The following is a 24,717-nucleotide window of genomic DNA, read 5'->3' as shown; positions in this document are numbered from 1 at the left end:
CCGCTCTTCATCCCTGCGAAGTAAAGGGATCCCTGCGTCCTGAAGGAGGAGGAAGGCAGCGTGCAACCTTCTCCGCCTCATCTGCGTATTTGTCGAAGACAAATGTCCTGTTGTTACAGAGATTAACTTTTTTTTCATGGTGATTTAAAGATTCTTCCTCTGAAACTGAGCTTGGGTCATTGGCTGTCTGCTAAGGAGGTTCAGCCGATCACTGCTTACAACTTTAAAGAGTTGTAAGTCCAGCTTCTCTTTGTGGACTTGTACCCAGAGTTCAAGATAGAAGAGGTGCCCCCTTATTTGGTTATGAAGAAACAGAGACCCAGAAATTGCATCCCCCAGGGCTTGCATGGCTTCAGAGGTGGCAAGGCATGCTGCTGAGGAACCCTTGTCTGAAACGTCAGGACTTGCGATGATCAGGTCCTTTGTATTTTGAAGCGTGCCATCCCCACTGGCTTTCCGGTGGTGTTCTGAGTGGTAGGTTCCCCTTGGCCTGCATTCTGTACGGCCATCGGGTGTTGCTGTACCAAGGAAAAGAGCTTCAGGAAGAACTCTGAGCGGTGTATGTAAAGCTTAGCATCCATATAAATTAACTCTCTAAGGCATTTTGGTATCATTTTCACAGAACTTGATTGTATCTCATGGAGAATCAGAATATGACATAACTCTCATAAATGTCATCATCTTAAAGCAGCAGAGGGAAATGACACTAAGCAGAGAGAATGTGGTTAAAATATGCTTCTGTCACCCATTCACACATTCATCTAGAGATGGGACCGTCCTTTATTCTAAAGAAAGCTGTTATACTTCGTGAAGATTCTGTCTTTGAACAGCCAGAGTAATGTTACCTTGTAGAGAAAGAAGTAGAAATTCTCTTTGAATCTTCTGAATTTTGCATAGACTAGGGAGGCAGCTATGAACACGCCTTAGATACCAATCGGTCCTGAACTTGCTGTAACGCAGTGATGGAGAGTGAGCCCTATTCTATCGACAGAGCTGCAGCTGTTCCAAGGAATCTGCATCTGGCTCTCCCCCCCAGGACATACGCAAAGAACACCACAACTTTATTTTCACTTTTAAAGCATAAAATACATCTAAAAGTTAACTGCATTGTATCCACTTAAATTCTTCCAAATCATGGTGACTCTTAAACCCAGGCACAGAAATATGTAGAAAGATACGAAGTTTAAAAGTCTAATAGCTTCAAACTCTAGCTAGAGTTGTTACAAATCTTCAGTAGTATATGATATGAAGGAACTATATTTGCAGATGCCTTCATTTGAGCTCTATCAAGTTAGGCAGCTAAGCCAATCTATAATACGTAATTACTTGAAATTCTAATGAACGTATGAGCCCAGGGAGCTGACACTGCATTTCATGATCTCAGAGCACTGGTCAATGTTCTTCTTTATCCTGTAGAACGTTTCGACGTACTCAGAACGGCCCAGAAGTTCAACAAAATCTTCATCGTGAGTTATCACCAGAAGCTGAAAGTTACGCTGTTGTGAGCGGCTTTTTATTATCCTACAAAGAGATATTATTTAGTGTATGTTTACCTAAATCACATTCTAGTTTTATAGAACTTGTAAATACATAGTACAAAAATATTTAACTATTGATAACGAATGACATGAACTATCAAGCTATCTAATGCAGATTAGCAACTCTTTTTACCCACACTAAAAAATCCCAAATCTAAGAAATGTTTTTCTTCCAGATAAAGGATAGGGAATCTAAAACTTTGCATGTATATTTGCAGATGCCAACAAAGATATGCCACCTTAAAACATAATTCACTTCTGCCGACTACTATTAACATTTGAAAAATATCCGTCTTTAAGCTTCACAAGAAGAGATCACTTACTCCACCAGGGCATGTGCAAGAGACTCTATGTTTTCTCGATCAAGATTGGTAGTAGGCTCATCTAGTGCCAATATGCCACAGTTGAGACAGAATGTTTCTGCTAGAGCAAGACGAATAATGAGAGAAGCAAGCACCTAAGGAAAAAAAACACACCACCAAAATGTCACTCTTTGAAGTGTTTATAGAGAGGAACTACATGTAACGTGCTATTTTTAAGGCCATTACAAACCATACCTAAAGTTTACATAACAACGTGCTGATAGTTCACAAAACGACAATAACTAATTAGTTACTGAAAAACTACGTTAAAACTTAAAGTTCAAATTGAAAGATTCATTCTACGAAGTACTGTTGGAACGATATCAGAGAAGTCAAATACTCAGTTCAGGAGATACTGGAAGTAAGGATTCCAATCCGAGGTAAAGATGCTACAACATTACCCCTGCACTCTGTTCAAGCCCCACCCTACTGCCGCAGGGATGGTGGAAATCTGTACGCGTATCACTAAGTTTGAGTTACTGAACTCCTGATTACTTACTAAAACTGAAGACAGTAGGATTTACCACCTTACATGTCAGTTTTGTACTAACATGCCTAATCATATTATTACTAGATCTCCTGAACTAGTGAAAATGACAGAACACTTGATGGAAACTGTGCTACGAAAAATACTTTCCAATTATCACGACTGCTGGCATCACAGTTCACGATCAAAGAATTCTCAGAATATAAGCTAAGAAACTGTGAACAAGTTTCACTCTCATTTACATAGGACTCTAACGTAACATCCTAGACTACTTTAGGAGAGGACACATTTTTTGCCTATACTGCTGTTTGATAAGAAGATTTGGATTTCCCCCAAAATTAGTATGGAATTTTCAAAACCAAGTATGCATCTACACTCAGGTGGGAATTAATTTGACAGCATTTTTCATATTCAAGCAGCAATACAATATTCATCTTCTCATGAAATATCTTCCACGATTCTATTGCTGTATGCACTTAAAAATATTGTGTATCATTTTGCTCCATTCCTTGATTTAATTTTCTACTACTGTCTGTACCATCTGGTCGTGGAAAAGGCCTGGCTGCCAATTAAACTCTGCTGGAGTAAGCAACACAGTGGGAATTGCTACTCTGGAGGTAAGGAAGTAGGCAGTTTGTTACTTCAGGTAATGGCAATTCTTCCTCAACATCAAAGAGATCTGAATCTGTTGCCATCATAGCCCTTTCAGCTACTGCAGAGGAAAGGGAGCCAGAAAGCTCCAGCTCCCACTGCAGAAGAGGAAGGAGAATGTTTCCCTCATGCAACTGCAGTGTCCTCGGGCTAGGCTGCCACTGGCACCTTGCACAGAGAGCCTTAAGCGTCGGGGAGAGCTCTCCAGGTCTTCTGTTTACAGTGCAGCAGGCACGAAGGATGGGCAGAAAGCGTTCCAGCAGGGAAGAAATAAGAGCAGCCCTGGCTGCATTTTTGTCCCTTTCTACTATGTCTGCATTTAGGAAGATCACTTGTTCTGGTGGCAATGGTTCATCTAAGGAAGAAGCAGAGTTCCCTGCTGTAATACTGCAGGTAGCTTTGGCTGCCCAAGCTATATAACCAATACGCCAAGCGTCCAATGGCTACAAATATTTTTTTTTCCATACTTAAAAAAAAATAATCAGTACAGAAGGTGATTTTGGAGGCAGATGAACAAGGCTGGTTCTTTTCTCTTGCTGAGGAGCATTAGATGCTGTCATAACATAACAGACAGGTGGGAACAACTCTCAAGCCCCAATATGTGAAAGAGGTGTGGTTAACTATGATGAACCTCTGATCACTGGTACTGTCAAGGCAGGTTGTGGTATCAGGCCACTTGGCCAGCGTGCGTCATTAAAGTACTGAGACAGCTGAATGGCCAGACTGCAGAGCTGATAGCTGACACAGATAGGACAGAATGGATGCTATGCCTGAAAGTATGGCATGGTATGATATTTGGTGACACGAACTGAAAGGCTCTACTCAGCAGCAGGGGAGAGTAGCATAACTTGGAGAAAAAGAGCTCTTATCATACTTAGAGGTAGACGCAGCTGTGAAAAGACGACCAAGGGCCAGCCCTCAGGAAGGAAGAAGTATGGGAGCAAGTCAATAGACCTAAAGCTCTGGGAACCTTAGTGGTAACTAGCAAGAGAGAGACTGGGAGGATTTGAACTTGAGGAGAGAGGGAAGTTGAACCCTTCACTCCCGCAGGGACTCGGACCAGTGCCCAACTGAAACAATGGATTTTGGCACCCCAAAATAGGGTTCAGATGTTCAGAATCATTTATGGCATACTGTCAACAAAATCCAGATACAGTGAAGGAAAGTTGTACAGAATTGTAAATTAGAGTTGGAGCCACCTGTTCTTCACGGTCACTTCAGAACATGTTACTCTCCTGCATTCACCCGAGTCAGTTTTCAGAATCCTCTTCACTGCATAATAAAAAATGCTATTACCTTTTGCCCGGCACTACATCTTCCTCGCATATCCAGTGCTATATCTCCCTTTATCATTACTACTCTGTAATTGTAACTTCTTCTTTTATCAGAGGCTGAGACATTCTCATCTGCATCAGAACGAATTTCTATATATTCAATATCTGAAAGTGGAAAGGAGACAGTTTTTACCTTATCAAAAATCTTTAAAAATACAGGATTAAACAGAGCTGAGAGGTATAACATGCAGTAACCATCAAAAATTCTCTTCAGAACTCCCACTAATAGATAGGTCTTTGAAATCAATTTTTCCAAAATTGAAGGGATGAACTCATGGAGTTCCCCTGTCTCAAGGAAACTGTAACTTTGGAAAACACAGAAAAGGGAAAATTACCTCTATTTACCCTGTAACTAACTACATAATGTGTAATAGAGGAGATTATAGTGGTGACCAACAGAGGTAGCCTTTAGAACGGTGCCAACTATTTTCAGATCCTGGATTTTCGATATTTTGAACAAACGCTTTTCAGCATGCAGTGCTCAATATCAAATGGATATGTATGGGCAAAACTACAAAAAATTACATACCTTGTCCTCTGTAGGTGCTTCGCCAGAGGTCACGGATTATTTTGTTGATTTCTTCCATCTTCATGCTATGAAATGTCATTATTGCTCTAAAGAACAACAACAAAACGTGGCAAATTGTTATAGATGCAGCCATGGACTGCTATGGACTACAGGAGCTTTAAGGAAGGCAGCAGCTCCCTTTCCATTCCCTAAGTACTTTTACTAAAAATGTAACAAGTACTAGTTCATTTTGAATGCATAATTATCTAAAGATTAAACACACTCTATTGTGTAAATAATTCTACTCTCACAAACAGCTCAGTCTCAAGAAGTAGGAAAGTAATGAAGACAAAGATTTGCAATCAGTCACTCAACGGAGAGCAAGTTTACCTGACTTTTAAGAGATTTATAATTTATGTGTGAGGTATATTTTCAGACCGACACCAAGAAGACGAATCTGATGTTAAGTCTTCCAAAACAACAGTAGCGTTACTCATTGGCACAGTCCCCCAACAGTGCAAATAACTGGGTCTCAGTAGGAAAGGAGAGTCTGTGAAGTTTCCTCAGAGCAAAGAATTCTGCATCGAGAATATAATTTATAATTACCCAAACAGACGTTATGACTAGAGCTACCTTTCTCTGCAGCAGCAAGAGTAACATAGGATGTCATTAGTAATTTTCAATTTAATTTCCCCAGTTAATATAGCGACATGACTTCAGTTCAGTAACAGACGATTCCTTATGAAAGCATTCAAGAAAGGACAGGATGCTACACTTCTAACTTGGCTTTTTAAAGAAAAAGTGCTCTGTAATGAAAAAAATGCTTGCTCCATTTATGCCAATGCCTTCTTTCAAAAAAATATGGTGGAAATAAAATACACTTCTGAAATGGACTTTTACATATATTTTTCCTACCTCCCCTCTTACAGGAATTATTTCCACCTGTTCTGGGGAATACTGAAGTATCAACTCTAATAGGATTTATTAAGTCTGAAGAAAGAAGAAAGTATTTTCAACTATTTACTTAATTAAACCAAAGAATACACTCCTCATCAATATTTAGAATAGAATCATAGAGTCATTTAGGTTGGAGAAGACCTTTCAGATCATTGAGTCCAACCGTTAACGTAGCACTGCCAAGTCCACCACTAAACCACGTCCCTAAGCGCCACATCTACATGTCTTCTAAATACCTCCAGGGATGGCAACTCAACCACTTCCCTGGGCAGCCTGTTCCAATGCTTGACAACCTTTCGGTGAAGAAATTTTTCCTAATATCCAACTTAAGCCTCCCCTGGCACAACTTGAGGCCGTTTCCTCTTGTCCTATCGCTTGTTACTTGGGCGAAGAGGTCTCCCCTCAGCCTCCTTTTCTCCAGACTAAACCACCCCAGTTTCCCTCAGCTTGCTCTTCACAGGACTTGTTCTCTAGACCCTTCTTTGGTCATGCTCCAGCACCTCAATATCTTTCTTGTTGTGAGGGGCCCAAAACTGAACACAGTATTAGAGGTGCGGCCTCACCAGTGCTGAGTACAGGGGCACGGTCACTTCCCTGCTCCTGCTGGCCACAGGCCAGGATGCCATTGGCCTTCTTGGCCACCTGGGCACACTGCCGGCTCATGTTCAGCCGGCTGTCGACCAGCACCCCCAGGTCCTTTTCCGACAGGCAGCTTTCCAGCCACTCTTCCCCAAGCCTGCAGCGTTGCATGGGGTTGTTGTGACCCAAGTGCAGGGCTCAGTACTTGTGAACCTCATACAGTTGGCCTCAGCCCGTCGATCCAGCCTGTCCAGGTCCCTCTGCAGAGCCTTCCTACCCTCAAGGAGATCAACACTCCTGCCCAACTTGGTGTCATCTGCCAACTGACTGAGGGTGCACTTGATCCCCTCGTCCAGACCACTGATAAAGATATTAAACAGAACATCATAAACCTCTAAATATTGTCAATAAAGATCAACCGATAGCACAGAACACCCAAAACGTTGGTCTTCCTGGCTACAGATATAGCTTTCAATCTCTGGCCACTAGAGTTAACATTTCGTCTCACCGATTTTTCAGACGATTACCAATAAGTGATGCTTATCTATTTTTCTTGAAATTACAAGACTATTTCCTGTTTTGCCTTAAATAGAAACAATAGATCATTTGATAACATACAAAAAGATTCTGAATTCTAAAAGGGAAATTCTTGGAGTGCATTTCCATTTAAGCTGAAAGAGAAGAATCATACATGCTCTGAACAATTTAAATCTTCACAAAATAAATTTTGGATTAGCTTACATTCTAATATTAAACACACTTATTTCATCATTAAAACTGCTTAAAACAGGGTTCCTCTAGACTACTGTGTTTAATAACCATTGAGATCGGTCTTCTCAACTTAGAAAGTTCTCATCTATTTAGTTTCTCTTCTTGACCATTATGTCGTACCCTCAACCACATTACTGCTCTTCTGCGCTCCTTTTTTCAGCTCTACTAGACCCCTTTTAATACAGGGGACTAAAATTCCATACTATATTCACGACATGGGTGTATTGTGAATTTATACAGTGGCCAAAACGTTTCTCTTTCTCCTTTTTGTTCCTAATATTCAATTTATCTGTCACTGAGCACCAGTTTCATATTTCCTGAAACATATCCACCGATGCCAAGATCCTTCCCCACTGTCCATCAAGTTGCAATAGCTCATTGCAATTCCATCATTATAGTTGAACATACAGGGATTTTTAGGGAATCATATGTTTTACTTTGTATTTGTTTACAAATTTTGAGATACTATTTTTCATCAGTCAGTCCAAGACTAGAAAACAAGCTTCCAGAGGAAGCAGAAACAATCACAAAGTTTACTACACTTTCCATCAAACGCAAGACATGCTTCTTTTGATCTTGCCTTCTCTAATCTAAGCCCAAAACCACCCACACTGGAAAAGGGGAAAAAAACACCTCTCTATTGTAATATTCTTTAATGAAAACACAATTGTTTACCTGAGAAGATGATCATGGGGAACAAGAAATCTACCTGGCATATCTTATTCATGTTAAGATACGACCAGAAGATGCTAAAACATACTGCTATAGAAATGAAAGTAGTATGAGAAACTATGCAAGAAAGATCCAGGTTAATAATGAAGGATTTAAACACAGATTTCACCTTTCCTAAACTCATACTGTGGAGTTTATGTATTTTGAGAGAACATGTGAGACAGACTTTTAAGAAACACATTCTCCCACTGTGTGTATCCTGTAATACTTTTCCTCTACTTCCCTCAAAAAAAAAAAAACCACAAACCCAAACCAAAATTACAGGAAGAAAGGAAAACCCTCAGCAATTTTGGGAGACACACTTACAAAAGCTTCCTAAAAATGCTTTTAAGTGGGGGAAAAAAGCTACAGAGGAATAGGGTCAGAGGAACAGCCTGCAGCTCCACTGGCTCTTCCACATATTTACATATGAAAACCGAAGTTGAATGTGTTTATTGTCTGGACATTCTCTAACCACCGCAGGCAACACAGCAAAAGATTATTTCACACCAAGAATTCAGCACAGAAGGCACAGGTGGGTGATGTGTTGGGTTCATTCAATATTATCTCTCAACTTGAATTGTTGCATTGCAAATATGAGTCCTAACACGTACAACCGTACCTCAAAGAGAGTCCTACAGAGAATTGGGAATAAAATTAGAATGATCACTGGACTTATCTATGACTATATTAAACTCCAATTATTACCATCAGTGCATTAACTGTATGTACATTATATACATTAACTTACAAATTTCCTATATCCTTCCAATCCTGTGCTGTTTGTAGTATATTTTAATTTACTTAAAAAGTTGTACCTTGTTATCTTAATATTTAAATGCCTGATTTTATACAGAGAAATAATTATATATCTCGAAGAATTATACCAATTTACTATCTCTAAGTTACCCCAGGAAGTCCAAAATCGAAAGCTGCTTTTGCATCAAGGTTATCAATAGTAATAAAGCCTAAAACATTTACCCTAAAGAATTACCCTCATATGACAATACTTACTTATCAAGAGCCTTATAATAAAGGTCCAGATCTTTGTTCACCAGCTCTGTTGTTCTCATAACAATCATCATCTCCCTGTATTTTTCCTCTGCATCTTTGAATTGTGACTCTCGAAGTTCCTTTTTAAACCGAACAATCTCTTCCTCAAATCCACGTTGTCGGCCAAGTGCAACATGATGGTTTCTTTTCAGAGATTCTATTTTCTCCTCTAAATGTTTTTGTTCACTGTGAAACCATAATTGATATACAAGTCTTTTGTATTTAGCGTTTCACAATTTTTTAATCAGGGTTCTAATTCTGAGTTTATGTTAGACTAGCTCATTATAATGTATTTATGAAGTCTGTAACAGTTAAAATTATAGTACTAATGTCACTGAAATTAAGACATTATTGAAATAAAAATATGTTTAAGTTTGTTAAGAACATATTCAAATCACTATTCTGAGTGGGAGAAGCAAGTTATCAAGTTTGAATGCCAAAGTGCTATATGTAGAAACATAGAAAATAATCGATTTCATAGGTGGAATTAAATTAGGATACTGAGCAAAATAAGATGAATCAACTGGGTAACCTTTAGAAAGCTAAATCAATGGTTCACACATAAGAACCAGCATAGGGCTAATTCCTTTTCAAAAGTGTTTATTATCTAAGCAATTAATGTTAAACTACTGAAATAAATATAAAATTTGCTGCTGAGACCTAAGTGAGCAGACTGAAAATGAACACTAAATATTCTTATCCAGAGACATGAATTATTTTTTAAATGTGGATTTAACAGCGGAAGTCATTCAAAAATGGATTAGATTGGAACAGGTATATGCACATGTACACATATATGTGTTGCTAGCTACAAGCACAATATAATTTTACTGAGTTATTTATGTTGTCGTCATGGGGATATTATGCAAACATGAGTTTGAAGGAGGAAGTGGTCTACGTGAATGGGGAGAAAGGTGGACCAGGAAACACACTAAAACACAGTGAATATTACATTCAGACATTCAGTGAATTCTTGTGCAAAACATGTCATTCTGTTTTGAAGATGCTTACTTTTTCATTTGCGGGACTTTCATTTCTCCCATCTCCTTCACAAGGTTTTTTATATTGTTTTCAACTTCTTTTAGCTCTTCATTCCGTTTCCTCAAAGTAAGATTATCCTCTAGCCACCTTTCCTGTACCTATCTCCACAAAAAGCAAGAAGTTGTATAATGTTTCAGTATATTGATTCTCAATTACAGAAGAGGAGTTCTGAACAACTCTAAAACATGCTGCAAGCATAAAATAGTTGACAACAATGAAAATTATCACAGTGAAAACTTATCTTGTGCTAGAAATAGCGTATAATGGAAATCAGCAGTATTATTTCATGTTTCAATCTGAAATAATACTTACAGTATTTATTGTCACAGGCGAACACAAGAGCAAACATTAATCAGTGTTTCAAATGGGGCAAGTAGTTTAGGATGAGATTTAACGAAGTCCCCCATCTCAGTTCTACAAGTTAGACAGTAAGTTGTGGGGTAGAATGGGGAAAGACATCTTTCCTACAAAGAATGTAAACCATATTTGAAATAGATACACAAGAATTTAAAGTACACGCCAAAATCTGGAGTAACTAGCAACTTTTAGTACCTGCAATCAGAAACACCTTACAGCAGTCTTACTTCAGAAGGCAGGTATTCTCCACACAAAAATACTTTTGAAAATGCTATTATCTCAGACTTACCCCTTTTGGAAATACCACAAAATGACAGTTAGAGATAGAAGTTTTCCAAAATGCATCTACTTTTGCATATACAAATCTCAAGACTTTTTTCAGCTTAATACAGGTATAGCAGCTATTCTGACTAACAACTGATTAAGTAAATCAGGAGGAGACAAACTTTGCACTACTACAGACCTAGACAGACTTAAACCAAACCCAGAAATTAATTCAACTATGCAAAATACACTTTACTCTAAAACAATGCATCTACCTTTTGAGTGTCAATATCTTGTCGAATCATTTCCATCTCTTTACTTATCATTTCCTTCTGTTTCTCACAGGCAGCTAACTGAGAATTTACATCTTCAAGTTCAGACTCCTTTTGCTAAAGAAATAAAATGGTATATGATTTAAACACAAAAGTGCTTTTAATGTCAACTTTCTATTGACTATTTTTTAGGTTACCTTTTTATAGTCTTCTCTTCCTTCTTGAATATAGTTTTCAATTTCTTTCACGTACTTGTTTATATCTTTAACTTTCTCTTTTATGCCATTGATCTGCAGGGGAAAGACTTCAAATGAAATGCAGTCTTATGTCCAGGAACTGGTACGCTCTGTATCAAAGATTAGATACTGGGTAACACTATTGTTTAAGTACAATTCCTTATCATATCTCCCTTTAATTTACTAATAAAGCCTCCAGCTTTTGAAACCTAGATGCTCCTTATTACCATGAAAACGTTTTCCAAAGCAAATGGGCCACTTCACCTGAGTAAAACAGGTTTGTCTCTTGGCAAGGACAGGTTACAGTCATCCTTGCTATTTCTCTTAGATCTATTAGGAAGGGCTTTTAATACCATTGGTCACTAAATATTGCCAAATGTCCCTGGAAGCCTTTTGACAAGACTGCCAAAGGTTAATTACAACTGAGTTCATCTCCTGACTTGGTTATGTTCCTTTTCTTCCCTAAAAGTTCCACCAATCTAAAGCATTCGCTAAAGTCACTGCTGTTTCCTAAAATCGAACTCATTACCATAGCTTCCATCCATGCCTGAAAACCAATATATAATTCTATCTCCCAGCTATGTCAAAAGCAAACAAACCTTCTCTTGGGTTTCTTTATTACTTGCAGTTCTTTTATTCATTAGATCCTCCTTCTCCTGCTGCAGTTTTTCTAAAGTTGCATCCAAAGGAAATACCTGTTCTTTTGCTTCCTGAAAAGTAGTTGGAGAAAGCCCTTTTTATTTTCTCATTCTGTTAAAGATCAACAATTTTTCAAGTGGTAAAAAAAGTCACGTGGTTACTTCTTTCCTTTTTTTTTTTTTAAAATGTGTATTGAAAAACAGATGTGAAAACATGTATTAATAAAGTCCTGGAAATTCCCAAAGATATGCAATAGCAGCACAGGACAAACGTTTAAAAATGCATCTTATTTGCTAGGATTACAGACCGTGTTAAATATAACAAGATTATTATTTTTTTCCCAGGACAACAAAGCTAAGGGTTAAATAATTAAGAGTATTTCCTACCTCGATGTCTCTGCACAAGGACTGAACCTCAGTGGTTAATTCCACTGTTTGTTCCTCCAGTTGCCGACGACGCTGCATGCTGCTGGAAATCTGAAGTTTCTCTGCTTTAAGCTCATTAACTGCACTCTTTAGCTGCTGAATCTGATTTTGCTGGTCTTGCTTGAGTTTTTGATTTAACTCAATTTTACCAGTAACTGCAGATGAAAACAGACACAGAGGCCATCTGTTATTAAAAACATTTATTGTCTTCCTTAGGAAAATTTAACTCTAAATTAAGCTCGTATGACCCCAAAAAACAAAACAACAAGCTATTAGAATAGTTATTTCAGAATGTAAAATAAGTAAACTAAAGTTTAATTTTTTAATGGCAGCAAGTTTAGAACATTATTTTCAATACAAAAATGAAATACCAGTTTTGTATGACCTACCTGTGTCCCACAAGTGTTTTTTCTCTTGTTTTTCTTGGCTTACTTGTAGAACAGTTCTACTTAAATCAACCCCTAGCAGCTTAGCCTCCTGCTGAGCAATTTTTCGTTCACCATCCCTAATATCAGTCTGAAAGTATGAGGAAAAGTACTATTATTATTGTATTAGTGTTTAACAATGTATTTTATCTTTAGCACACAAGAACAAGCTTGGGGCTTGAGGCACACATGACTCGAGACCTTCAAATTTATCTCCTCTGCTGGAGCAATGTCACATCATTAGCGGTAAGGTTATGTCAGCCCACAGGCTGCTAGAAACTGGAATTCCTAATTGTGAGAGGAAATCAGTCAATACAGATGGATGGGCTTTTGACATCCCCAGGCGACCTCAGAAGTGTTACATGTGCTACCCGTCCCTGCGACAACAGAATTGTTTGAGCCTCAGGAGCTGCTGCCACCTCCCACCTGTGAAATGCTCTCAGTCCTCTGCCTGGCCCCAGGTTCTCTATACAATTGTCCCTCTCGTGGTTCTCAGTTGAGCAAAGATTTTGTGTTGGTAATAAAGGCATGAAGACTGTTCAAAACAGTCTCCTATGTCAGAATAATAAGAAGTGTAGGATATCAATTCCCCTTTCCCATATATTCAGATGGCCCAGAACAAGGACACATACGTGACAAGATTTCAGAAAGTACACAGAGATGCTGAAAACACGCTGAACGATGACAGAAGCCTGACTATGAGGACTGAAAAACACTTTGGTGTACTTGCGTTTGTGCTCAAGTTCTGGATTACACCTCTTTTCCCCGTTACTATAGCACAGAATTGAACCAGCACTCAAGGGACTCTGTGGTCCTCAAAAGCAAAAATCATTACATAAAACTTTTAAGTTTTGTTAATACCAAGATCACCTATGTTATGCTGTCTTTTGAATTATTTTTACTTTGCTTGAAAAGTCTTAAGACCTCAAAGTTTTGTCGTATTATTGAATATTTAGATGCTGGCAAGTGAGTATCATTTTATATATGTTAGCATACCTGGTACCTTTCCATTAGTGTTATATCCTGTAAACGCGCCTTGGCACTTTCCTCCTTAGACAAAGCTGTCCGCAAGACTGATTCCTGTTCTTCTATCTCACTCTTCAGGCCTGTTAAATCCCTGTTTGCATTCTGTATCTTGCTCCTCAAGTCTGGTATGTCTCTATCTTGGAGTTCAACTACAGTTCGCCTTAAATAAAATACAAATCCATAAAATCTCCTTTGTCAAAAACCAGCAGCATAAATTCAAGACATTCGAGATCACAAAATCTGTGATATGATTTAATAGTGGAAGACTGAATTTAGCCAAAATAGTGTTCCCTTAACCTTGCCCACGTCCGACTGGGCTTATGTTATATACCCAGCTAAGGTAACACATCCCTCATTTTAGACAGGTGAGATGAAACAAACAAGCAAATAAAATCTCTTTTTGTTTTTAATTTAATTACAGCAAGTGCTCACGAAAGGTCTAAATCCACTGTACGAGAGTGCCCTCTTGTGAAGGAAAGGTCTACCCTCTAACATATATTCTCCAGATTCTCTCAGAAAAATGGTCTGCAAATTTCTTGAGACTAGAGCCTCTTCACCTACTGGCAGGAAACCTACATACTCTTACTTCAAATGCCGTTCCTATGCTAAAAAAAAAAAAAGACTGACAAAAACTCTTTAGGGGCTAGTGTTATTTATCTTTTGGAAGGAGGCAACAGGAAGAGAAAAGGGAAGCAGCAACAAAACAGCCTGTCTAGTATTTTCATAGCTTTAAAAATACAGACAAATTCAGCCTGGAAATTGGAAAATACTGTAGGCACCTTTGCTGAATTTGTTAATATTACCTACGCTTTGTATTACCTTGCAAGTTCAGAGAAAAGAACAACATAAAAAGGTTTTTTAAATAACTAAAATAAAGGAATAAATTCAGTCTGGTCTCATACGGGTTATCAGAATCAGAGACAGAGAGGCATTCCCAAATGATGGAATTGCACATAACGGAACCTCAAGGAAACATAAATGGCATTGGGAATCCACTATAAAATCCAGAGATGCCTTTCTGGAACATCATAATTCATACAAAACTGCCAGCAACAAAAAGTATTGTTAAAGGAGATATAAATCAAGATATTGTTAAAGGGTGTTTAATACAGGTTTACTTCCCATTCTGTCCAAACAAACTTCTATTTCAGCATTTTTAAGAAACATATTTAAGGTGACATGGTATGAAAACATTTCATTAACAACAAAAACAGCCTGTCCATTTTAAGTTACAATGATAAATAACAAGGAGGGGAACTGTGCCTGTATAGTGTAAATAATCGGTAGAAAAGTACGTACGTAATCACATTTCCTGCCTCTCACGAGAAGCCTCAAAGGACCAGAAATACCAAAAATATAAAATAGTTTAATATTGAAGTCCAAGTGAGCAGAGAACAGATGCTAGCAAAATATTTATCTCAACAATGAGATTTTTTTAATGAATTAACAAGCTCTAAAATACAGCTTCCTTGACGTGTACATAATTTTTAATCATGAAAAAACAAGCATTTGAAAGGAAACAGCCTGCAACAATATGGTTTAAATACTTTACCGAAGTGGTTTAAGACTCATCATTTCATCCCGTTTTTTCTCTTTTCTTTTAAGCTCCGACTCTGTTGACTTCAGTTTGTCTGGAGCAAGACGCAGCTTAGACTGCAGATCACTAATTACATCTTGCAGTTCGGCCTCTGTCTGAAAAACTCTTTGACAAACTGGACAACACGACTGGTTCTCCTCTGTCAGTTGTGTAATGAACTGTGAATAAACTGCAGTGGCTCCAGCAAGCACAGCTGGTTTAAAAAGAAACAAAAGACTTCATGTAAAAACATAAACAGTGCATAATCAGATCTAAACTAGATGTGTATTTACCATAAAGGAGACAAAATTATAACCCACAAAATCACAGAGACAGGAAACTGAAATGGCCCTACGTGACCTGGTCTGAATTCAACGCTGCCCCTGCTTTCAGCAGGTCTCCCTAGATCACCTCCAGAAGTCCTCGTCAACCTGAATTATTCTGTGAGTCTCTTTTATTAAACCATGCTCATCCCTCTGTAGTTAACAGTGGAAGCGAGTACTTCCTTCACAAATTACCTTCTTTCAGTTAGTAGTAGGCCCTATGGGCCAAACTCTCACCGAACGGCTGGTTCTGTACTTGTCTTCACACCTAGCAGATCCACGCACTCAAACATTTCCTTAGCTTTGAGAAGGTCATAATCTACATACGCAGTAAGCCAAAGCAGATACTTCATTTACACATAAGAGAATTAACTGAAAGAATTAAAACAACTGATCCCGCTTAAGTGTAAAACAGAAATAGTAGTAAAGATAAGGAAAATTTGTTAAAAAATAGTAAGATTCAGTAACAATCTCCCTTAAGTCAGTTTCTGTGCTGGTTGTTTGTCCTGCACAAGCAACAGACTGTCTCAATATCCCTGGCTTACATTTAAAACAAGCTTTAGGGAAAAAGGTAGAGCTATAGATAAACTTACCTCGCTGTTTTGAACTTTTTTCAATTTCATCTTGAAGTTTGCTCAGATCACTGTCAAAATCTTGGCTTCCACAAACATCAAAAAGTTTTGCTTCATGAAGGGACAATTGCGCTTCTTTTTTTCTTAGCTCATTACTGACATAAGTTTTATGATATTCTACTGATGCCAGTCGTTTGCTGAAACATCAATGCATAAACTCTTATTACAAAAAAAAAAAGATTTCAAACTGCTTAAGCAAAACCAAAACCATGGGAAGTTAATCTGAAATTGGTATTATGGAGCTGTTCACCAGTTCTTCTTTAATGATTTTTCAGGAAATCTATAGTGTCAACTTTTAATTAATCTAAGTACAGCATAAAGTGTTTCATTTCAATTCTGTTTACTGATGAGAAACTCATTTCTAACGACAAAGCCATACAAAACTTTATAGAATAATACAGTATCAACTTTTTTCCCCTACAGCAATTATTGCTTATGAGATATTATTGAACCCTCTTATGCAAAGAGTATTAGCATCCTTCTACTTGTCTTCCATACTTTTTAATTATGCAATATTCTTATACTTAAAATCTTGGGTTTTTTGTTTTGTGGAAATTTAACGTGTATCACTGCATAGTGTGCTGATGTTACCTACTCTTTCTAACAAATTGTTTTATATAATCAAAAGAAATGAGGAACAGGTAATCACACATGAACTCGTGATACAGTCACTAGCCATTCTGTGACTTAGAAGAAAATCAGAAGACCAGCAATTTCCACCCCCCAAGCACATTCATTCAGCTAGGATTAGTATAAGCAATTAAGGATGTTACAGAACAATATTTTGCCATCTGCTTTCAGTGCTGCCTTTGACACACTACAACTGTTGTGATTTTATTAACTAGCTCAAACTGTATCAGCTGTACGTTACAAAAATTCCACAGGATGCTTTCTTTGATTTTGCAGATACCTAAATAAACAATAATTAAAGTAACAAGTATGTTAAGCATATTAAACTTTCCTACATTTAAATTCATAATTACATAAACACTTATGGAAACGTAATCAATTAAATTAATACCTACTTAAGGTCAGCAAGATTATCCCTTGTCTGATTAATCTTTCTATTTTTAAGATGAAGCCAGTCTTCAAGTTGGTTTTTATTCGGAAAGTATCCCAACAGTGATGTCAGTTCATCAGAATGTCTCGATTTTACTTTTCTAATCTGCTCTTCTTTGTCTGCCTGGGGAAATGAAGCATTGTAGATTAATTTTTTCATATCTTCAAGTTTATGCCACTCAATGCGTTCATGAAGTTAATGGCTTCTATGAAGTCAGACAGAAGCTTTACATATAATTGTCGATAAACACCTGGAAAAATACACAAGTCTTGAAGGGACTGTATTAATTTCACGTCCCTCTCTTATGAGATGATGATAGAAAAATTACTTTGTCTTTCTTCAGCATCTCCATCTGGGTAATTGTCATGGTATGTAGATTCAACTGTTCCATCTCCTGATCCAACTTCCTAAGAGCCGTGTCCAGGTTTATCTTCTCCTTTTGCAGAGTTTGTACTTCCAGTTCGAGTGTTTCTACATTGCTGTTCTTCTCAGCCTTCTCCAGCTCATGCTCCTAAACAAAAAATAAAAGCCCAGAAGACTTAAATAGTTACACTAATCAATGAAGTTCTAACTAAAGGAAACAGAAGAAAGCTCTTAAGCTGCCCAGCAGCAGTATCATTAGCTGTTACAGGAATGACACAAGATTTGTAAAGAATACATGAAAAAGGACAAAGGCCGTGATGCTGGCATGGGGAAAGTAAAGCAGATACTGGATGCGCTGTTCTGAAATGTAGTACTGCACCAAGCTTCTCATGCTTTTACCATAAGCCATGACCATGATTTAACTTCAGGAAGCTCATTCATATTTAGTTTGATTCTCTGTATTTTAGCACCTACTGTACATTAAATTTGGAATTATGCTAGTGAGGAGGCTAGAAGAAACACCGTCAAGCACTGAATTCAGACATCGTAACGAACAAATGTAAAATACCTGGCTACAAAGGCATAACCTGCTGTTGACTGGGACATAAAACGCTTGTAACTTCGCAACACTTCATCGGATAAAACGCTTATAACCAACTAGCCCATCTCACAGACAAGTTATCTGGAAAAACGTAGGTAGTGTAGCTCTTTCGGTCATATTTTTCTGGCCCAATAATTTAAAACTGACTAATCTTATGATATCACCAGCTGTGGCTATTACCCTGTTTATAACTCACCAAGCAGAAGCAGTATATTCTATGCATGCACTGTACAAAAACAAAGTAGTGAACAGTCCCTGTCCCAAAGGGCGCACCATCTAAACAGACAAAGCATAGAGAGGGTATTAAAAGGGCAAAAACGCAGCAGATGGAGTAAACATCAAGGGTTTTTTTGTTTTGTTTTTTTTTTTTAATGATAAAGCCGAAAGTTTTTACTTCAAACTTCGAAAAGTTTTTCAATTACATTAACTTACTGTCTTGACAATCTCCTGATCCAACTCCAGAATTCTGTCTGAAAACCCCTCCAACTGCTGCAATTCATATCTTACGTTCTTCAGCTCAACTTGTTTCTTACTTTGAATGTCTGATTTCAGGTCAATCGTTCTTTCTAGTCCAGTTTTCTTGTCTCTTATTTCATCTATCTGTTTTTGTTTCATTGCTTCTTTTCGTGCAAATTCTCTCTGAAAGAAATCAGCAATAATATACTCATTTTTTTCATAGGAAAACCACATTTAAAAACACTTCTTCACACTAGCTTGCAAATATTCACCACAAGACATTGAAATACTTAGATAACTAGAACTTGTCAAAAATTTTCTGCTGAAACGTTTTGATAGGAAAATGCAGATGCATCATACTGGTAGTGTTCTGCGAGAGCAACTCCATTTTGCAGATGACTTCAACAAAAAGCTGCTTATTTTTAAACCAGTTGCCCACTGTAATGTTTCCTCAGGCTTTTTAGCTTGTCAGTGATCCACCTGCACGAGAGGGCTGCTGAGAAAAACCTATCTGAAGAACTGCCTGTTCAATAGCTTTGGCAGTTCAGATCACTTGACGACCACTCTTAGTTCCAAAACTAAATTTCCATGGAAAGATTCAGGCAACCCATAATAAAGAATTCTAGAAGAAAAAAAAAAATGGCTTCACTTCCCCCCCGCCAACATTATTCCTCTTCCTCCCAGCACCATGAAGACACATATGAACCAATAACACACTAATAACCAATACTAACTACACTACTAAAACAACAAAATTCTTACCATCAAATGATTTGCAGCTTCTGTATCTCTCTCCTGTCTCTCCTTCAACAACCTGTGAAAACTGGTGATGTGCCTTTCATTAAAAGGTGCTCGCTCAAAACCATCTAATTCCAGCTGCGCTGCCAAAGACTGAATTAATGAATCCCTCATTGTGATGTGTTCTTGGTGACGATCTGCTTGCAGTTGAAGACGACCTTCACAACAAGAAAACGTGACATAAACGCTTAAAAACTGAGGCAGAAGATACATTCATACATAAAGTCAGTTGCAACTATTTTCTTGAAGTCTTTGAAACGGAAGTATTTTTAAACAACACAAAAAGCTCCAGAGTAAAAACAAGCGTTAGAGATTGCTATTTCAGGTAGCTAAATTTTTATTAATTAAATAAAACAAGAACTTAAAAGAAAGCCTCTTACAACACTAAAAGTATTATTCTGATAAATATAAACAAACAAAGCCCAAACATATTTTATGTAAGCATGTATTTTTGTGTCTCAACTACCACAGCTTTACTGAAATTCCCACAGTCCATCTAAAAGAGAATACACGATATATGAAAGAATATTATCCTAAAGCCCTCTGACTAGTCCCCAGCCCCCACCTGAGACACTGAGCATGCCAAGCATTCAGCTTTCACGTTTTTCTCGGTTAACACACACTTACACCATCACACCTGGTTAGCAGGCATTTTCATCACCTAAAGAAAGTACAAGCTCAGCCACTGAAAACAACTGTTATAAACTGCTAGGCTGCCATTGATCTATGCCACCATAAATTATCTATTTGGAATATTTTTATAAAGAATGGTCCATTTAAGAACAAAGGTACTACACATTGTAATTATAGCCCAAAACAACAACTGCACATTAGAAACTCCAGAAGAACGCTAAGACCTGTCCACCTGTGAGAGTCTCATACCATACTGTGTAGCTGACCCCAACCTCATACACATCTTAGCGGTTTTGTCCAGTTCAAATCTCTTCAATTCTTACCAGTAGTTCCATTTCAGATCTTAATGACATTAAAAAATAAACACAAGGTTATAGATTAAGTCTAAAATACCTCGTTCAACCAGTAGCTCTGATTTCTCACTGGTAAATCTCTGGCACTCTTTAGCGGCTCTATCTAATTCACGCTTACAGTCTGACAATCTCTTCTCCTTCTCCTTCACTGTTCTCTGGTGGTTCTGATATATATCCTTTAGCTGTTCATCTGTTCCTTGAAAAACCTGTACACCAAATACAATACAGAATAAAGCTAGCTTTTAAACTATATTTTAAAGCCAATTAATGATGTTTTAAAAAAGTATAGTTTTTACCATAACAGAATTCAAGAAATAAGACGTACAACACCTCCCACACAGAATTTCTATATTAAGACATATATTAAGAAAAATTAAATATGCTACAAACAAGACTGGAAAATCTGTTTTTCTTAGGCTGATAAAACAAATGAATCTATATCTTTATCACTAAGGAATTTCTTGCAATTTTTCAAAATAGTCTTAAATGCCTTGTCACAATCACAACAGAAGACCGACAATTATTTCTTATTTTAAGAGAAAGAAATAAAAAGTCTCCAGGGAGATGAATAGTATTAACGTCAGGAGCCATCCCATACTGGTCAAAACAAGTGCTGGCTATCATCAACATACAGTGAGAGGCAGATATTTCCAAGTTACACACCGCAGGGCATTGTTCCCAGTAATTATCACTTTTATGAAAACTTTCGTCAGCATTTGCCTCCCTGGCAAGCCAGTCTATGGTGAAGGGAAAAGTTACAAAAAGCAATTTAACCCAAATTACACAGAAACCAATACAGCTTTATCGAGCCATATTTGCAGTATCTGATAACATCAAGTGAGCTATGTGGGCTATGAAAATGTTTTTCACCAACATCTGATGCATAATAAAATATATACTTAGTTCACTGGGTAGCAAAAGACAGACTGATTCCTCAGCAGAAAGGATGGCAGCATGGAATTTAAAAGGCAACCTTTTCCATCTTCTGTTGCAAATCTTGATTATCTTTCTCCATCTGCCTCGTCCTGCTCTCCAGGGCTTTTACATCGTTGTCTAGCCTCATTACTTTTATGAGATTCTGTTCAACTGCTGCCAGAGAAGTCTGCGAAGGAAAGAATGCTGTAAGTAAAATATCTCACCAGGTTATGAATCCCATAATCAATTGTTCTAAACGATATAGTTAATCTAAGTGTAAAACCTTCAGCTTTATAAAGTATTTTTTAAAAATAGGGGGGTTTAAGTTTTAGTTTAGTTTTTGTTTTAGTTACGGTTTATAATAGTTTTAGTTACCAGCTGAATTTGAGAAAGAGCGATTTTAAATTAAGCTACAAAAAACCAATGCCACTACAGGAATTTCACAAACTACGTCCTTAAACCTCCAATGACTGTTTACAGATTAGACCAGCATCTGCCAGGTTTGCTGAGGTATGCTTGATGCTGCTTCAGAGCAAAAGTATTAGATAACACAAAATAAAAGTGTAAGATTTTAATCAAGAAATTCGTCCAGCTTTCACATTTTTCTGGGTTCTTTAGTACTTATGTATTGTTTTGTATTAAAGTCTATATTAAAGTCTTAATGTAATCGTCACGCAAACTACCTTTAGAGGATCAAGTTGACTCTCAATAGATTTTACATTCTCCTTAGAAGCAGCCAGTTGAGCCTCTCTCTTGGTAAGATGATCCTGGATTTCCTGTGCTTTTTCTTTGTTCTGTTTTAGGTATTTCAGTTCTGTCTGACACTCTTTTACTTTCACACTTTGTTTCAGTCGTACCTGACGGAGAGTTTCGAGTGCTTTAATATACCTTTAAAAAGAACAAAATTTCAGATCCTATTGGCAACACAGCAATACTGATGTATGAAACAATGCCTTAGACATTTTCATCAACACCTACGTTATTAGAGAAGACATGTCTTAGTTTTTATTTAATTAGAGTAAAGAGAAAAACCTTGTTGCTGAAAAGATCTCATCAAATTTTTGTTTCAGGGCCTTCCCTTCACTTAATGGCCAGTTAGATTCTTCTTGGTGGCAGAAAATGACATTGTTGATCACCGATTTGGAAACACCAAGGGCGCTGATCATCTCTCGATCAATTTCTGCACACTTGGAACTCAGACTGACCTTCTCGCCATGCCTATGTAGCACAGATAAAGAAAATCCCCAAAGAAGTTACTGGCAAATTCTTTTAAGAGTAAGCTGCATTTTAAACAGTACAACCTCATTGTAAAGTACCAATTCAAAAACTTAACGAGTAACAATTTTCAGGCATATATAATTACCATGTTCAACATACGCATTTAACACTGTCAATATTTGTGGTCAAGACTATTACACATTTTAAAACCATGCAGAACCACCAGAGGGAGCAAAAACGATCTTGAATGAAGTGAAGTGAATACACTTCTTAAATAGCTAAACACGGGCCAACAACGACCTGAAACTGAAAATGGTGCTAAAGGAAGTAAAGCCTACATACTCCACACAATACTACTTTCAAACCATATCATTATTAATAAGATTTTCAAATAAATGCAAGTTAATAGATATAAGAAGCTCTTAAAGTAGCAGCTAGCGATTGTAGGATTTCTGAATCAACTAATAGATAAAAGTGATGAAACTACATAGCTTTAATCTAAGAGCACTGGTAGCTACTTCAAGGAATACATTATGAAGTTTTCTCTTGTCTTACACGTAAAAATATACAAAACCCAAACCGATCTTCATGCTAAAGTAAGAAAAAAAACTTACTTTGTTCTAGTAATGACACCTTCAAGTGTCTTAAATTCCATTTTCTTGCCTTTCTGGGTACAGACCATGGATCGCTGGACAGCTACGAGCTCTCCGTTTACATCTCGAAACTGTAATCGAATCTGAGCTCTAACATCTGTTTCATTGGCAACCTTTAGTAGAAACAAAAAAAACTGAGTAAGAGAAATTCTTCTCAACATCCAAATGAATACGTGCCTTCCCACCTGTGGGTCATGTTCCGATCTCCCCCAGCTCTTCGTTTTTCCTGAAACAATACAGTCAGCTCATGTCTGCCTGGAACTGGAGCATCCCTGTTTGCGTCACAACACCGAGCGCAGTTAAGTATTTGACTTCGGAGTAAACACACATTAAATCTAGTCACTATGATTTTTACCTTGGGATCGTGAACAAATGAGTTTCCTTTGGTGCCAGGAGGAAAATCTCCAGTGGAGATATATTTAAGACATTCGATGATAGTCTAAGAAAAGAGAAGTAAGTATATAGTTATAGTGGCAATTTAGAGTAAACAAGATGGACTACAGGCAAAAACACAGTAACAGTCCAAATATTTACAAATGAGTTAAATGTGCAAGGAGAGAGAAATAAGAAATAACATTTTATTTTTTGAGTATCATGAGAATACGGTACTTTGCAAAATCGGTTTTAATCAGGATCTGGATCAATTTCCTATGAAGAATATCAGCCAGTGCTCTGCAAAATCCAGGCATGAAAGCAGATCTCTAATAAAGCTAAACAACACAATATTTACAGTAAACAGCAAGATTTTTGCAATATTATGAATACTTTTCTGTAGAGATCATTATTCATATTTTGAGGCCTTTCAGAGCTATTTACAGTGCAAAACCCAACGTGTAGCAAGTCTTACCGTTTTTCCTGCACCATTTGGTCCCACCAAAATAGTTAACGGATTGAAGAAAGTGATAATTTGTTTGTCTTTATCCTCTACCCCAAAACTCCTCACTCCGAGGATACTCATTTTCTCAATCTTCGACATTTCTGCAGAACTACTTCTCTTCCAAAGCCAGAAGTGTAAACGTTATATAAATCCTGCAAAATAAAGCTTCGTGAAAAATCTAGAAGGCAAAAATTACAGCATATCATTGAAAGCTGACAACGCATCTATGCAAGCACAAAACATTATGAACATCTTTAAAAACACAGCCAAGGCTCTTCAGTTACGGCTCAAGGTACAAAAGGCAAAAAACTCTCACTTATTTTAAGCCGAGAAGCTAATTGCTCCAAGTTAAGAGAGCTGCCATACTATTTATCATTAAATCAAAAACAACGGCCAAAAATAACCCTTGAAGCGTGTGAGAAACGTGCTTTATTCCACATCACAAAATCCACGCGTGCGCTTTCAGAATGCCCCAAAGAGGGCAGAGGCACCAATATTTTTTCCCTTTAGGAATCCACTGCTGTAACTGCACCACCCAGCACCGTGCGAGCTTCCCTACCGCCCGCTTCTCACAGGGCCGCGTTCGCTCGGGACCCCCAGCGTTACCTTCGTCCCGACGCGAG

At 37.6% G+C, this 24,717-nt stretch overlaps 1 protein-coding gene across 1 annotated transcript; it reads right to left on the bottom strand.

Annotated features, from left to right (window-relative positions):
• Positions 1 to 1,040: 1,040 nt before the first annotated feature.
• On the bottom strand, positions 1,041 to 24,245 carry RAD50 (RAD50 homolog (S. cerevisiae)). The gene is made up of 25 exons (XM_009322731.1): positions 24,065 to 24,245; positions 23,573 to 23,656; positions 23,179 to 23,330; positions 22,379 to 22,564; positions 22,030 to 22,234; positions 21,405 to 21,533; positions 20,472 to 20,637; positions 19,410 to 19,603; positions 18,624 to 18,830; positions 17,556 to 17,738; positions 17,193 to 17,350; positions 16,129 to 16,304; positions 15,189 to 15,426; positions 13,607 to 13,796; positions 12,575 to 12,701; positions 12,147 to 12,340; positions 11,721 to 11,831; positions 11,083 to 11,175; positions 10,889 to 11,002; positions 9,963 to 10,090; positions 8,913 to 9,137; positions 4,902 to 4,987; positions 4,335 to 4,477; positions 1,862 to 1,995; positions 1,041 to 1,521 (listed from the first exon to the last, which is right to left on the bottom strand). The coding sequence occupies exons 1-25, from the start codon at positions 24,191 to 24,193 to the stop codon at positions 1,335 to 1,337; spliced, it is 3,939 nt and encodes a 1,312-aa protein (XP_009321006.1). The 5' UTR covers positions 24,194 to 24,245; the 3' UTR covers positions 1,041 to 1,334.
• Positions 24,246 to 24,717: the final 472 nt, after the last annotated feature.

Source organism: Pygoscelis adeliae, unplaced genomic scaffold, assembly GCF_000699105.1.
Source record: "Pygoscelis adeliae isolate BGI_AS28 unplaced genomic scaffold, ASM69910v1 Scaffold34, whole genome shotgun sequence".
Taxonomy (NCBI): Eukaryota; Metazoa; Chordata; class Aves; order Sphenisciformes; family Spheniscidae; genus Pygoscelis; species Pygoscelis adeliae.
Note: the sequence above shows the minus strand (reverse complement) of the source record. Positions and strands in the feature narration are given on the sequence as shown.